The sequence below is a fragment of the Orbicella faveolata genome, unplaced genomic scaffold (genome assembly GCF_042242905.1).
Source record: "Orbicella faveolata isolate gen_17 unplaced genomic scaffold, um_ofav_v1 contig_1, whole genome shotgun sequence".
Lineage (NCBI taxonomy): Eukaryota > Metazoa > Cnidaria > Anthozoa > Scleractinia > Merulinidae > Orbicella > Orbicella faveolata.
Genome location: NW_028301536.1, coordinates 39,310,796 through 39,325,000, shown reverse-complemented (window position 1 = coordinate 39,325,000; position 14,205 = coordinate 39,310,796). Strand labels below are relative to the sequence as shown.

At 37.7% G+C, this 14,205-nt stretch overlaps 3 protein-coding genes across 4 annotated transcripts in view; 1 reads left to right on the top strand and 2 right to left on the bottom strand.

The window, feature by feature from the left end:
• LOC110057247 (uncharacterized) overlaps positions 1–2,424 on the bottom strand; it is a 2,846-nt gene extending 422 nt beyond the window's left edge. The window contains exons 1-2 of the mRNA XM_020763833.2: positions 1,773–2,424; positions 1–141 (exon numbers count right to left, since the gene is read on the bottom strand). The exon at positions 1–141 is cut by the window's left edge and continues 422 nt beyond it. Of these exons, the coding sequence (XP_020619492.1) occupies positions 1–141; positions 1,773–2,382 (751 nt within the window). The 5' untranslated portion in view covers positions 2,383–2,424. The remainder of the gene's footprint in view (positions 142–1,772) is intronic.
• A 19-nt stretch (positions 2,425–2,443) lies between these two features.
• LOC110057249 (uncharacterized) lies at positions 2,444–8,672 on the top strand. Of its 2 annotated transcripts, XM_089276083.1 has the most exons (5): positions 2,461–2,545; positions 4,488–4,566; positions 5,540–5,738; positions 7,670–7,793; positions 8,444–8,672. In XM_089276083.1, exons 2-5 carry the CDS (start codon positions 4,551–4,553, stop codon positions 8,576–8,578), a joined length of 474 nt encoding a protein of 157 aa, XP_089132209.1. In that variant the 5' UTR covers positions 2,461–2,545; positions 4,488–4,550; the 3' UTR covers positions 8,579–8,672. The 2 variants fall into 2 exon arrangements, with proteins under 2 accessions (XP_020619496.1, XP_089132209.1); XM_020763837.2 differs by lacking the exon at positions 4,488–4,566 and having other exon boundaries at positions 2,444–2,545.
• A 1,374-nt stretch (positions 8,673–10,046) lies between these two features.
• LOC149119027 (CD59 glycoprotein-like) lies at positions 10,047–13,941 on the bottom strand. The gene is made up of 3 exons (XM_089276096.1): positions 13,866–13,941; positions 11,453–11,606; positions 10,047–10,702 (listed from the first exon to the last, which is right to left on the bottom strand). Exons 1-3 carry the CDS (start codon positions 13,915–13,917, stop codon positions 10,522–10,524), a joined length of 387 nt encoding a protein of 128 aa, XP_089132222.1. The 5' UTR covers positions 13,918–13,941; the 3' UTR covers positions 10,047–10,521.
• Positions 13,942–14,205: the final 264 nt, after the last annotated feature.

The following is a 14,205-nucleotide window of genomic DNA, read 5'->3' as shown; positions in this document are numbered from 1 at the left end:
TCTCTTCAATTTTCTCTTCAGTAGCTGGAGCCTGTTTCTTCTGTCCTTTTGGTTTAGGATGGGCTTTCTTTACTTTTGCTTGCGGTGGAGATTTCCCAACCTTGGGAGTTATTTCTTTTTGTTCTTGGGGTTTCCAGTTTGCTGTGAAGTAAATAAAAACCATCTTGAGTTTTTTAGAGTAACATTCATGTACATGACTTGTACTGTGTAAACAAATCTTTTTCATGTACATACATTACAAATAAATAATTCTTTGTAGTGGCTGCCTTTCCTATCAACATTGTAAACAACAAGGCTGGCACATATTATATTACAGAAACACAACAGTGCAACCCTGCCTTACCGCCACCAGGTTAATATGGTTACCTTGTTATTACAGCTACTCTATTCTGGCCTGAACAAAAGCTCAGAACCCCTTTAATATGGCCACCCCATTAATATGGCCAGATTTCTGTGGTCTGTTGGTGACCAGAATAATGGGGTTCCAAGCTGTATTTAACAAATAGATTCCATGTTGCCATGGAATCTAATAGTTGTATCATCCAATCTAATCAAACAGTTGTATTATCCAACTATTTTTCACTGAACGTGTGTGCTCTTGCACATCTTTTTCTTATTTTCTCTTCTTATTTGACCCAAATAAATATTCACTTTGAATCACTAAGGATGGCTACCCAGTCTCATTAGCCCATTAAGGTTATTTTGGGCAGCCATGTACCCTTTTTATTTTAACTTATTTTTGATCATCTAATTTCTAATTTCTAGCTGAATACAAATAAAGTTATTGTTGTTGTTTATCTGTTCAGTAGTAGATCACAGCTGATGTTGACGTTGCACACAAGCCATTAGGCAAGCGTGTCACTGAATGATGTTCTTCACAGCAACATGCATGTAATCTACTTGTTTTCAGTAATAAAGAAAGTGAAAATTGTTGACGGCGTCATCTATACATCTGTCCTCCACTAAATCAAAAGTAAGAATCAATCAAAATATGAGAAACATAATATTATTCATTATATTTCTCAGTTACTACGTGCACTGTGATTGGTCAGTTTAGCGGGCCATATTCTACTGTGCGGCCCTCTAAATGTTAAAGCTGTTTTCATTACCAAAATGTGTCCTGATTTATCTTTTATAGAAAGTAAAAGTTTAAAACTTTCTTTTACTTTAAACTGTGTATTAAAACATGCTAACAACTTAAAGACCATTTTTTGCTTTTGATGTACGTCAGAAATTTGAAGCCACTCCACATGAATAGAGGTTGTTCTCAAACCTGTCAGACACAGCAGAGATATAATAAATATCTTTCTAACCTCGTCCCCTCGGTGTGTACTGTGAGTTATGGATCCTAGTTATTTTCCCCCTTCAATTTATGGCCCACACAAGTCACACTTGGGCTATAAATTGGAGGGTTAAAAAAACTTGGTCCCTAACTTACAGTGTGGACTTCAAACTCAGTTGGTGAGAGTATATATACCTCAAGAGAGGTACATGTATATATACCTCTAACACCCTTCTCCATGGTTGTCAATAGTAGCCATCACCATCTACTTCACGACTTAGCCTGCTAATACATGAGTGTCCCCACCACCCCTCCCCCCCCCCCCCCCCTCCCCAACCCTCGCTAGGAAACGGCAAGTTTTGTTTTCCTGAGACCGTCAATGCTACCTGGGGCATAACCGAGGCAAAGTTTGACGATCAAGGGAAACAAAACGCGCTGTTTCCCTTGGCGCCAGTCATTAAAGATAAGGTTGTTAATGATAAGTATATACCTGCCTGTTTTGGTAGCGTATCAAGGTATGTGTCCCAAGTCTTCTTCATCCTTTCATGATGCACGTTGGCTGCAGACCACTGTCCAAACTCGTCAGTCTGCATACCAAAAAATTTGTCTCTTTGATGCGGTGGAATAATTTCCTGTTCTGTGAAAACTTTAGCTGTTGTACTGTTCCAGTGATTATTTCCAAGACCTGGGAAAACGTTTGACCTCAAAGCCAGGGAAAGATTATTATAATTTGTTTGTTCGTGTCCATGACTCCTGTTATTAAAATTAGTTGATGTTATACTTCCATCTTTACTCTCTAGGCTATGTTGTCTCTTTCCTGTAGATGCTAGCTTATTTCTCAAGCGCGACTGTAAATTACTGGAATAAAGTTGTGGTTTAACTTCTCTCCACCTTCCATGCCCGTCCTGAACAATACGTCTTCTGGAGTACGAGTTTATGTTTGCCTTCGGTAAACTGTTTTCCGGTGTCAACAAATCTTTGCTCGCCAATTTAGGTGGGAATTGGGGTCTGATGTATTCCTCGATGTCAGTTAAAGTTTCCGAAGAGACTATTTCTGCCAACGCAGCTTTCTGTCTCCCAGTAAGTCCTTTCACCGCCATGATTTGGTTGTTGCTGTCGCATGGCAACAAAAAAATGATAAATGATTGACAATCGCTACGATTGACTTGCAAAAGTCCTGGATACTACAGACGTAAAAGACGTGATAGTTGACGAGGTTCGTGTGTAACTTGTATAGCAGCAGAAACTAAAGAACATAGAAAGGTGAGAAGTCAACGAGGTGTAGAAAAAAGATCCGATCTTTGTTGTCAATGTAAACTGTAGAGCTAACAACTAAACATTACAGCTTTCGTGAAAGGAACATACAGTGTTTGGTCAAGAAATGTCCGGCAGCTTAAATTAAGCTTACTTCGTGTTTGGTTAGCCTTAACAGCCCTCCGGTTAGCCTGAAAAGCGCATCTTTTAATGTAGATCAAGCCATAACTAGTGTAGTGTATAATACTATTGTAATTAAGCTTACTTGTGAATTCAAATCGAACTCACGCCGCGCGCTCGTTCGATTTTAAAATCACGAGTTTGATTTCAGACCAAATAGGCCCTTTGCACGAGCCGGTCACATGGTACAAAATCACACATGCTGGTGAGCAAGTTCCGCAGTGGGACTTCCAAAACAAAGGCAGGTCCAGGTGGACTGGTACGAGTTGCATTGTTTTGGAAGTCCCACTGTGCAACTTGCTCACCAGCATGTGTGATTTTTTACCATGTGACCAGATCGTGCAAAGGGCCTATTGCACTCCACTCAGTTCAGTTACCATTATTTATTATTATTATTATTATTATTATCATTATTATTATTATTATTATTATATGATCACATCCATAACAAAATTCTCAATTCTGATTGGTTCTCTGCGCACCTATTCATCACATAATCGGTGCACAATCTCATCGATGTTCAATTACAGGTATCTAATTTGAACTCTTTGTAATTGGATACCCACATGATTCCCACATCAATTACACATGCTTTGATGGCTTCCCTGGTATAAAGTGCTGCAGATGTTTTCACTCAAAAGAAGTTTTCAAAAGGCATTTTTAATTCCAAAATTGTTATAGGTAGGATTAATTAGTAATTGGACCTCGTGTCGTACAATTTAGCGAGTAATTGTGCTTGTAATTTCAAATTGGCCTCATGCATCATGCTCGTCTGATTTGAAATTACTTGTAGGATTACTTCCTGAATTGTACTCCACTTGGTCTAGTTACTATTCACTAACTTATTATTGTTATTGTTGTTGTGGTTGTTGTTGTTATTATTATTTTATTATTATTAATTGTTATTGTTATTGCCATTATTTATTACGGTTAGCCTGAATGGCACAACAGTCAGCATGTTAGCAGTTGTCTATAATAATTAACAATTTTTTGCCAAACGGTAAAGTGAACATTGGTGAATATTCACCAATGTTCACTGAGCCTGAGGCCAATAATTGTTTAGTATAATTTTCAGAGGTGAATATCAAGGACTACAAAATAACGGATTAAAATGTAAGAGCACAGATGCAATTGCTCATGTACATACCATATGCAGCCGTAGTTTTAATTATAAGCTTACACGTGCATCGATTGTCAATCAGTTTACTCGTCGAGTTCAGCAGGAAAACAAACAAGTGAAACACTACAAATAATAAATTTGTCCAGTACCTTTGTTTTACAGTTGTCATTGCCTAAAAATGAGTAGCTTTAGTTTGAAGAAAAATAAATTGCCGTCAATCGATCTGACAGGTCTGCTGGCGATCAACGCAACCGCTACATTTACGATTCTTAAAAGACTTGAGTATGAGTTCTTGAAAAGATTTTTGGTCCGAGGGCGACAGCAGTCATTTTCTTGAAAATTCTCCATCCTTTCAAATGTCCTGGGCTTGGAGTGATGTCTTTTGAATAAATGAAAACTTTACTCAGCAACTGTCTGCCATGTTTACTTGCCCAGATGGCAAAGATGGCAAGCTTAGAAACCAAGCTCCAGCGGGGTGAATATAGCATCATATGATGACCTTTTTGACCAACCAGAATGTCCAATTCTGATACTCACCTCTGGAAATTATACTAATATGAGTTGTGGCAATGGAAGTGATATAAATTATTGTAATGACAACACAATAAGTAAGCTTATGTGGTTGTAAATGGTAAATTTTCTGACTGCCAGACACAGAGTCTTAGAAGTACTCTCCAGCTGAGGGATATTTAGAGATACAGTGGAATTTTTAGCATGAAATTTATCTCTTGTGAGGAATTAATATTATCATGTACCTGAATCAATTTGAACCCCCCCCCCCCCCCCCTGGCATTTGGAATTTTGAATCTTTAGTCAGTCAAATTTCTATCACAAGCCAAGCTTGGTGTTCAAATGCCTCACAAGTCCTGGTAGGCAATCCAGTGTCCCTACCCCGCTACTCCACCCTACCTCGAGGAGATGCATAGCAAAAATGAGTAATGGTAAAGAAGAATATTCACTTCTGAACACCCATCCTAAAGTGTCTCAAAGATTATTTTAAATTTATAATAAAAATTATACTGTTAAATATATTAAGTGATAAAGTTTTATAGTAAGAAAAGGTTCTGCAGAACATTTGAGAATGAAAAGCAGCAATATTAAAATCAAACCACTGTTCAAAATCTATGATTCCATATCATCATTATCAAATTCAAAGAACACATGATAGAATTGATTACTGTATATATTTGTGGGAAAATAGCATGAAAATATTCAGAGGTGTTAAAGTATTCAATCGTCATGTAAAAAAGTTTGGCACAAACAGAATCTGACTGCATGTTAAGTTTTGCTTTCATGTTCGTGATGAACAGGATCTCATAGATGTCATTCTGTTACTTTTGGGATGTACAATTCTGGTGCCAAGTTTGAAGAACACTGTTCAACATTTCTAGAGATACATGTAATCATGATTCATTGTTTCACTGTTTTAGAGGAACAATTTATAATATTCATCATCACTTTCCTCACCTGCATAATACAAAAACATAAATATCTCTAAAACTAAAAAAGATAATTATTTCAAAAGGGAAAACACCATTCTTTCCTATTTTGAAAAGCCTTTCAAGTAAGCAGCAATTATTTTCTACTTCATGGGCACTTTAACAGGCAGTCGGATTCTGTTTGCTCCAAATGTTTCATACGACAGTTGATTTGAATACTTTAACACCTTTGACTAGTGACATTATATACATGTGTCTTTTCAGTTGTCTTCATGTCAAGGATGGCTCATCGGTTGACGTCTCATCACAGGGCGTTATTTTCACCAAAGTATCTCTCTGGAACATCAGCACACATTACTACAACATCATATTTCAGAACCCCATTTGATGTGAAGGACAGTGGCGACTTTAAAAAAAGAGTTCTTGCCTCAACAAAACCTGTCCTTGTGGACTTCCATGCTGAGTATGAACTGCTTTATTTTATTTTGAAAGATTTTTATGTGTGTGTTTAGTTAGCATGACAACCTAAACAAATTCCAGTACAAACATGATAAGATTTTGTAAACTGAGAATCAAGAAACCAGATTAAACTGAATTAAGCTATTGGCACAAGTTTTTTTCCCTGAACTTAAACTTCCCATAAGCTATCATAATGTTATAAGAAATTGAAGGCGAGGACTGTTGGGTGTTGAGTGTTGATTTTTTTTTTTTTTCTTTGTATTTTTCTATTTAAATTTGTAATTGTAATTGTTTGGTAGATTTTAAGGACCTGACAATGAGAACTACAGGTAATTGTGTTATCGAATTAAGTCATTATTATTATTATCATTATCATTATCATTATCATTATCACTGTCACTGTCAGTATCAGTATCAGTATCAGTATCAGTATTGTGGCCCCTCCTTTCAAAGCTCTACAAACACATCTGTCAGTAATATTGGTATAAAGGTACAGTAAAGCTAACTACAATGTATACTTGTACAGGCCCAATCAAGAGATGTGCACCGTTATCGTGACATGTATGTCACGTCAGCTTGTACATCCTTTCCCCCCCCCCCCCCCCCACCTTGACCTCCATGAATGAAGAATTGTCATTTTTAACTTCTGCGGACTTTGAGGGTTTTCTCATCTCTTTGAACCTCACTGAAAGCTTTGTGCTCTCCTAGTAAGTGAAGTTTCGGTACCAGTCTGTTGATTATTCCTTTCTTGGTTTTCAGCCTGACTGTTCGATTCAAAATAGACTTCACCAGTTCATTTTCCAGAGAGCATTTCTTTCCAAAACGGCTTTGCAGATCTTGCAAAGCTTTAGGGTAGTTGTCATAGGCTCTTGTTCGATGTTCAGCAAAAGGTCATCCACAGAATGTAAACAATCAGATTCATTTTCACTCAGCTTCCTCGATTGACACTCTGTTCTGAAGGGAGCAGCACCTGCAGCCATTAACTTCTCCAACTTGCTACACACACCGTTTGCAGTTTTCTCCAGGAAATTTAATCTTCTCTTGGCTGCAACAAGTCTCGAATCATGGACAAGTTGATCCACTTCTGCGCACTTCTGCTACAAATTTTTCTTTGTGCTAAGACTTGTCAAAAGACTGCATCATTTTCTCAATGGACTCTTTGATGGAATCTTAAGATTCACGAATCTTTGCTAGCTATTCTTCAACATACGTTTAATTTGGCCAATGGCGAATTCTAACTTGTCAATCCTCTGGTCAGCATCGGTTGATCCTGAAGTAAACGTCTTTTTCTTTCTCACTTGACTGTGGGCTTTTAATTATGGTCCCTTTTTATGGCGTTGGCACAGGAGTTCTGTTTCCCTGTGTAGTATTTCATACATGTAAGTAGTTCTATGAGGTTTGGCTTCCTTCCGTCTTGTGATAATCCGAACGTGAAGCAGAAAGCCCTCAAATCCTCAATGCTCAACTTGCTTAATAATTCCTTCACCTCGTCTAAATCCCTTGGGACTGGTGAAAACCTTTCTGCTGTAGACATGTTCCTACTCCGCTACTTCGCTGGGCGACCAAAACTAAGCTAACCTCGCACTGCTACCAGTGTACAGGCCCAGTCGAGAGGACGAACATTCCATTTTCACACCGAACATTTTTACTTTTGTTGGTTTTATCTGAAGCAAAATTCTGCTCCGACTTCAAAGCTCTACTTTGAACGCTTTTAGAGTTCTACTTCAAACGACATGTCACCTTTGTGGATTTAATATTTAAAGTGGCAAAACCAAGTATGCCACCTTTAAGATTGTAGGGTCAGCTTGCATGTAGGGAAGAGACCTTTGTTAGATTATTTTGTTGATACTCTTACAACAGTTGCGGTGCAGGCAATATTTGATAACTGATCAAAACTAAATTAGACTTATCAAATGAATGTGTTCCTAAATTTAGTTGGTGCACTCCATGTAAAGGACTAACTCCAAGGTTAGATGCCATCATGGGAGAAAAGGATGGATTACTAGAACTGGCGAAAGTTGATATAGATGACAATCCTGAATTGGCTATGCAATATAAAGTAAGTATTGATTTAGTATTGGGACATAAATTACTTATTCCTCCAACTTTCAGGCAACTTACATTACATTTACAGTAAAAACCAGCATAAAAGAACACATGTTTTGGGGTTTCAGGTTGATTTTGTTCTTATATATCAGGTGTGTTCTGCAAAATCAGCCTGAAACCGTTCTTAAGGTGTTCTTAAAATTGTTTCTAAAAATTAAATACTGCATAGACTACCAACAGATGAAATCAATGTGCAAGCGCAACATTTTAATTAATTAATGTATAGCACATATATTGATCTACTCAGTACTGTGCTTAGTACTGCACCCTAGTAGGTTATTCTAATCTAACTGGCAGCCAATTTTTTTTATGTAAGAACAATTTTCATCTTGCAGGCTTAATGTGTTCTTATGTATATGGTACTTTTTTGACCAAATTTTAGCCTGAGTGTTCTTAATCCACTTTTTCTTTTATGCGGGTTTTTTACTGTATTTGGAATATTGGCGTATTCCTCTGGTAGTCTGATGACTACCAAATACACGCTTACCTTTAAGTTTCATTAAAAGGGAGAAAAAGGACAATCTATTAAGCTTTTTTGCTTAGTCACCTTTTTTGCTTCTTATCACCATGACATTAAAATGCCGCCTTTGTTTTCTTGCTCAGGTTACCGGGATTCCCACTGTTTTGGGAATAAAAAATGGCAAAGTTGTTGACAGCTTTACAGGACTCATAGAAAAAGAAGAACTTCGACGATTTGTGGAAAAACTGTTAAGTAACACTTCAAATACAGAACAGTGATCAACGAATGGGAGAATGATTACCCAAAATAATGTTTCCAGTGTAGGAAATGATTAACTTTGTCACCTTAAAAATAAACAAGTTTGTAAAGTAAGATTCCACTGCAATGGATGTGTGGTGTACATTCCTTTCTTAACACCATTTGGCTTCAGCCAAATTAATTTTGATCACTCAGCCGCTTGTTCTTAAGCCTGTGCACACAGGTCTACGACTACCTCTCACGCTGAAAAGTGACAAGTTCGACTATTAGTAACGACGCTTTGTAGACGTCACTTTATCAGCATGAAACGAAATATTAGACCAGTACAGGTTACTTATAGCACTTACTGTGTGTAAGTTAACGGCTGATAAAAAGAAATCACTATGTTTTGCTTTTTTTACTTCATGAACTTGGATTGTAAGACTTTGTATATTAAATACAAGGACGAAAAAATTGTGTAAATGTTTAGTAGTAAAGTATTTAAAGAAAGATCAGTCATGTCCAATATAGCCAGTCTGACTCGCTTCGTCTAAGGTAGTTGACGAATCAACTCGCCGAAAGTCAAATCGTATGTTAACATACCGGAAGTCGAGGGGCATGAGAAAATGACAAGCACAAGAAACTGACAGACAACATGAAACTTCCTCGTTCTTAAAGCGTTAAACGGGTGCGGTTAAACTTAGCAAATAGGCATGATTCGCCCGGGTCGCCTCGATTCGACTGAAGTAAAGTCGATCCGTCTCATCGAAAGTGGATTCGCAGAGAGGACAACGCACATGAACCTTAGAAAGACCACGTACTCCAACACACGCTGTATGTTCTAAAAGCGTCAGACCAACAACGCAGAGCCACTGTACTATGTTTATTCTTCGTTCTAAAAGCGTGAGACTACAAACAGGCTATTGCACAATGTATATTCTTCGTTCTCAAAGCGTGAGACCAACCCTCGGAAAGATGACGCAAATTTGGACTTTCTCTATTTAGTTACATACACTAACTGGATAATTATCTTTGAACTCTAGTTTAGAGTAAATTATAAACAACAATACTGTAATAGGCCTTATTCACGATAACCGCCATGATTGTTTTTACATTATAATGCAAATCAGGCACGTGATTTCTGAGCTGGCAAACAAGCTAAAATCGGCAAATTTCAGCTGGTTTCTTGTCATGTCTGAATTTTTTTCATATCCATTCTTTAGTTTCAGTATTGGGGTGAAAATATTCCAAGTTTTACAGAATTTCGGCGCTTTTATAAAAAGAAAACGGCTCGCGTAGTTAATAAGTCAAGTTATCACGAAACTTTTTCAAACTTAAATTAATATTAAAATCAGTCCATAACTTGGCTCCCAAATGTGATTTTGGTGCAGATACTTGACCATTGAGGCGAACCAGCACTACCAGCACCTTACAAACGACTTATTCAGGACATAAACAAAACCGACAGACTGAGCGAGTTTTGTTAATAGCCATTCCCTTGCTCCCCCAAGCGGACAACGTGGCTAATTAACAATTAGACCCGTGGCCCTTGAGGGCGAAGGGTCTAATTGTTTTAGTATCCCCCAACTAATCGGACAGAAAAGGCAATGACAAAGTTAGCAAATGCAAGTTGAAGAAATATTTATTTGGGATTAAAAAACATTAAAACGAAAGAAAGCGTCACGCTCGATTGCGCCAATTTCGCTACTCGAGGACTATTACCAATAGTCCTCTAGTAGCGTAGCCAATTAAAATGCAGGATTTGCAGTAGTCCACTAGTTGGGTGATGCTAATTTGCATTATAATACGAAAACCATAATGGCGGCTATCGTGAATATGGGCTATTGGCAACTTTGATTTTTGTTTTAGCACAAAAAAGAACAATAGTATCTCAACCTTTAATTACTGCCTCTGCCAACCTTGTAACCTAAGCTATAGCTGTAATAATAAAGTCACTGCAATTCATTGTGAATAACAGCTGTATCTACATCAGTTTTACCATGTACGAAAGACTGAACACGCATGTCAGAAGCAGCACACCGCTGGCTCGTGTGTTAGACGATGAATTACAGAGGTCTCCACTGCAGCAATCGAAGTCACATGCCTCTGCCTGGTGACACTGGATCAATTGATCTTTATTGCAGGTTGACTTATGCACGCAATCTCTAAAATAAGACGTGTTTAAGAAAAGGCATTGTATAGTTATCGGATAATAATTTGCTTGTTGTTAAAGTATTTTTGACAAGAAAACTTAAAAGTAATGCCAATGGACGTTTCGATGTAACAAACATTCTCAAGATTGAGGTCGTTCATGTCAATGTCAAAGTTGTTTTGTTATTAATGATCTCAATCTTGAGAACAACAACAACAACAATCTTTATTTCGTGCCCAGAAAAATTTTACAATAAAAATAAATACATGCAATGTGAAAAAATTAGCGCGATGCTTGATGCATCGAAACATCCACTGACATCTCCATTTTAATCTCTATTGTAAAGTTAGGCACATATTGGAGCTAATCCACGTGGAGTCCAACCTATGAAGCTCCCATTTCATGCCACTAGCCTGGTCTAGCACATGCAGTCATTTCTTTCCAAACTTCATTAAACTGTTTTTTTCTATTATTTTTTGTACTCCGAGAGCTAAATTAATCGGGCTCGAAAGTGCTTGGGGCGATTCTCTTTGTTGAATTATATGTGGACAGTTGACTTCGGCTTTCCCTACCCTGTAGAGGGAGACAGGGGCCTGAATCCCAGAGTAAATGGGGTTTGAAGAAGAGAAGGAAGGAACCGAAAGTTACTTCCGAACTCTGAACTCCTCTGAGCTCCTCCGCTCCCCCAATGTTTTAGTAAAAGATCTGGAAAGCCTCTTCTGCCCCATCCGAGTAAGTAAGTTTTCTGTTGTATGTAACCCACCTGACAAAGCCAGTGTCCCCGTGTTTCCCTCGGAATTCAACAGAGATGCATTCGTCATACTCCAAGCTGCACTTTGTTTCCTGTTGATTGTATGCGCATTTTCTCCATGATAGTCCGTTGGCACACTTATAGCATTTCAACGCCTGTCCATGACCTAAGATCCCGTCAACAATGACAACTTTGTCTCTTCACTAGTGTGACCTTTTATTTATTTATTTATTTATTTATTTATTGGTTTGTTTGTTTGGTTGGTTGGTTGTTTATTTATTTATCTAGGGGGGGCAACCGCGCAAACAAGATACTCGGATTGATTTGCGTGTTTTGTTTTATCGATACCTTTTTTCTCTTGGAGGATAGCAAGGGAATGGCTATTAACAAAACTCGCTCAGTCTGTCGGTTTTGTTTATGTCCTGAATAAGTCGTTTGTAAGGTGCTGGTAGTTAATGACATCCGTTAAGAAGCGTTTGTTCTAAGTTAATATACCAGCTTTCCAGAGTCATTCGTTGAAAATAGTTCGTACGCAACATTCAAACTCCTTAAAATCTTTTTTGACAACCCTTGTGATCTGTAACTTAACCTCAACTTCACTTTATTTTGCACTTACATCTGAAATTACACTGTTAGCATTAAAAAAAGAAAAAGAGATGAATATATAACAATTAAAGGTGACAATGGTATATAGTTTGTGCATGGAGGCTAATAGAAGCACGAGGTTATCGAGTTAGCCTCCATCTCGTTTAAGTGAACTGCAACATAAAAAAAAAAACAGGGGAGTAGAAGGCCGGATTACTAAAGGAAAGAGCTAGAGCTTGTATGACATAAAACATGTCCGGTTCATATATCACTAGTTGGTTTAAAAAGCCTTTTGATTTATCAGGTAGTATTTTCCAAGTTGTAGGCACGGATGGAACACGTGACTCGATCCTTTGCTCCTTCACTCCCTGTAAGACTTTGAGAATTTGCTGACCAATGTTTAATGCTTTCGTAGTCGTAGAAAAGTTCACTTTATTCGATGAGGAGGTGAAAAGGTTTCCTCACCGAGTGGTTAGTTTTAATTTTTACCGGTAATGTTTCTCGTTTGTTCATTGCATTTCTGAAGCAAGTGTTAAATGTCTCACCGTAAGACTTGATTTGTATTTTCTACGGTGTAACATCTCCTTACCGTTGCGTTTTGCACAATTTCTTAACAATGCCAATAGTGGGCTTTAACTTCATTTTTCGTCTCTCTAACTCAATAAATAGATGATATATAACCTATGGATTGAAGACTCAGTTGAATGGCATCCGGCAAAATTGCCACTATTTATATCACCCACGATCCATTTTCCAAGTTGAGTAGTTCATAGTCACTGATTTTCTTTGTATTCGTGTCTCTTATGAATTCTTAGTTTATCGTTTATATTCGTACCAATTTTTATTCACTTTGACTTGATAATGACGTTAAGGAAACTTCAAAACGGCGCAGCTAAATTTAACCAAAATAATATTTTGTTTTTAAATTATATCCCAATGTTTTATAGTGAAATTATACAGCAACTTTCTTCTTCTACGGTCTTTTTGTCTATTTATTACTTATTTGTTTATTGATTTATTTACTCATTTATTTATTTGTTATTTATTTACTTAATACTGGTATTTTACCGCGAGTGAAAATGCAAATAACGAATTTTAACTTTGAATGTATATGAACAATCAGCTAAGTCGAGATGAAAGAGTTTATATCAGAGCTCATTTGGAGAGGACACTGATTGAAAATTATCTTTCTTTTCTATTCCTTGCAAAGCTGAACAAGTTCCCAAGCTAGAGTGCTGAAAGAAATGCGTAAAATGTGGTAGCCTGCGAACAGGCTCCCTGTGAGCCTGAACGAAGGCCCCAATCTCTTCGCCTATTCTTCTATTTCGCCCCGGCTTGCCGAATTATTTTTTCCGTCCTTGTCGGGAGCCTGTTCGCAGGCGAAAAATGTGGGAGTGCCGGCGCTCGCGAAAATTGAAACCAGGTCGCCCTGCTAAAAAGTTGTCAGTTTTTGTATTTAGGATTTGTCTCGAGGCTAAACCACCGTTTCAGCCAGGATTATTGAGCGCCAGGTATTCAACAAAATAATAACCATACCAATTCGTACGTGTTTATGCCGCTTTTGCCATGCGGCGGCTTTACTCCGAATACTCAAAAGATCCATCCTAAAAAATTTCAACCGAAACTAAGACAGAGGAAATGATAAACTTAAGCTGGTTCGATGAATTTATCAAGAAATTGAATTCAGTCAGTTCTCGCCTTTTCTGGATTTCATTTATCTTGCGTGGAGTGAGACAGGTGTTGAAGCTAAAGCAGAAGTCAAACATAGCTTTTAAGTTTCTATGTATTAAGTTTTAAGTCGCCCAAGGGGGAAGATAAAGCTACAATAAATATGACTTACAGCTAGTAGTCGTTGCGAACAGGAAAACTAAGAATTTCCACGACAAATTCATTTTTGCCCTACTCTAAAATGCTTTTCAATTATATGACGCATGCACTATCTGAAGAGGTTCGCAGCAGGACTTAAGGCAATCTTTTTCTAACCAGTTAGAATTCTCTTATATATGGAAATAACAAAATGGACTTTCCCCAAGTCCTTCGCGGTTGCACAGGGTCGCGTTCTTGGCACGCAGACATTTCGCTTCCCGAGCTCGCCTTTCGCAGCTCGACTTGAAGGTAAGTCTAACCACAAAACATACACCGTGTGAATTCTTTTTTTACGGTTCTTATCGTTACGTTTT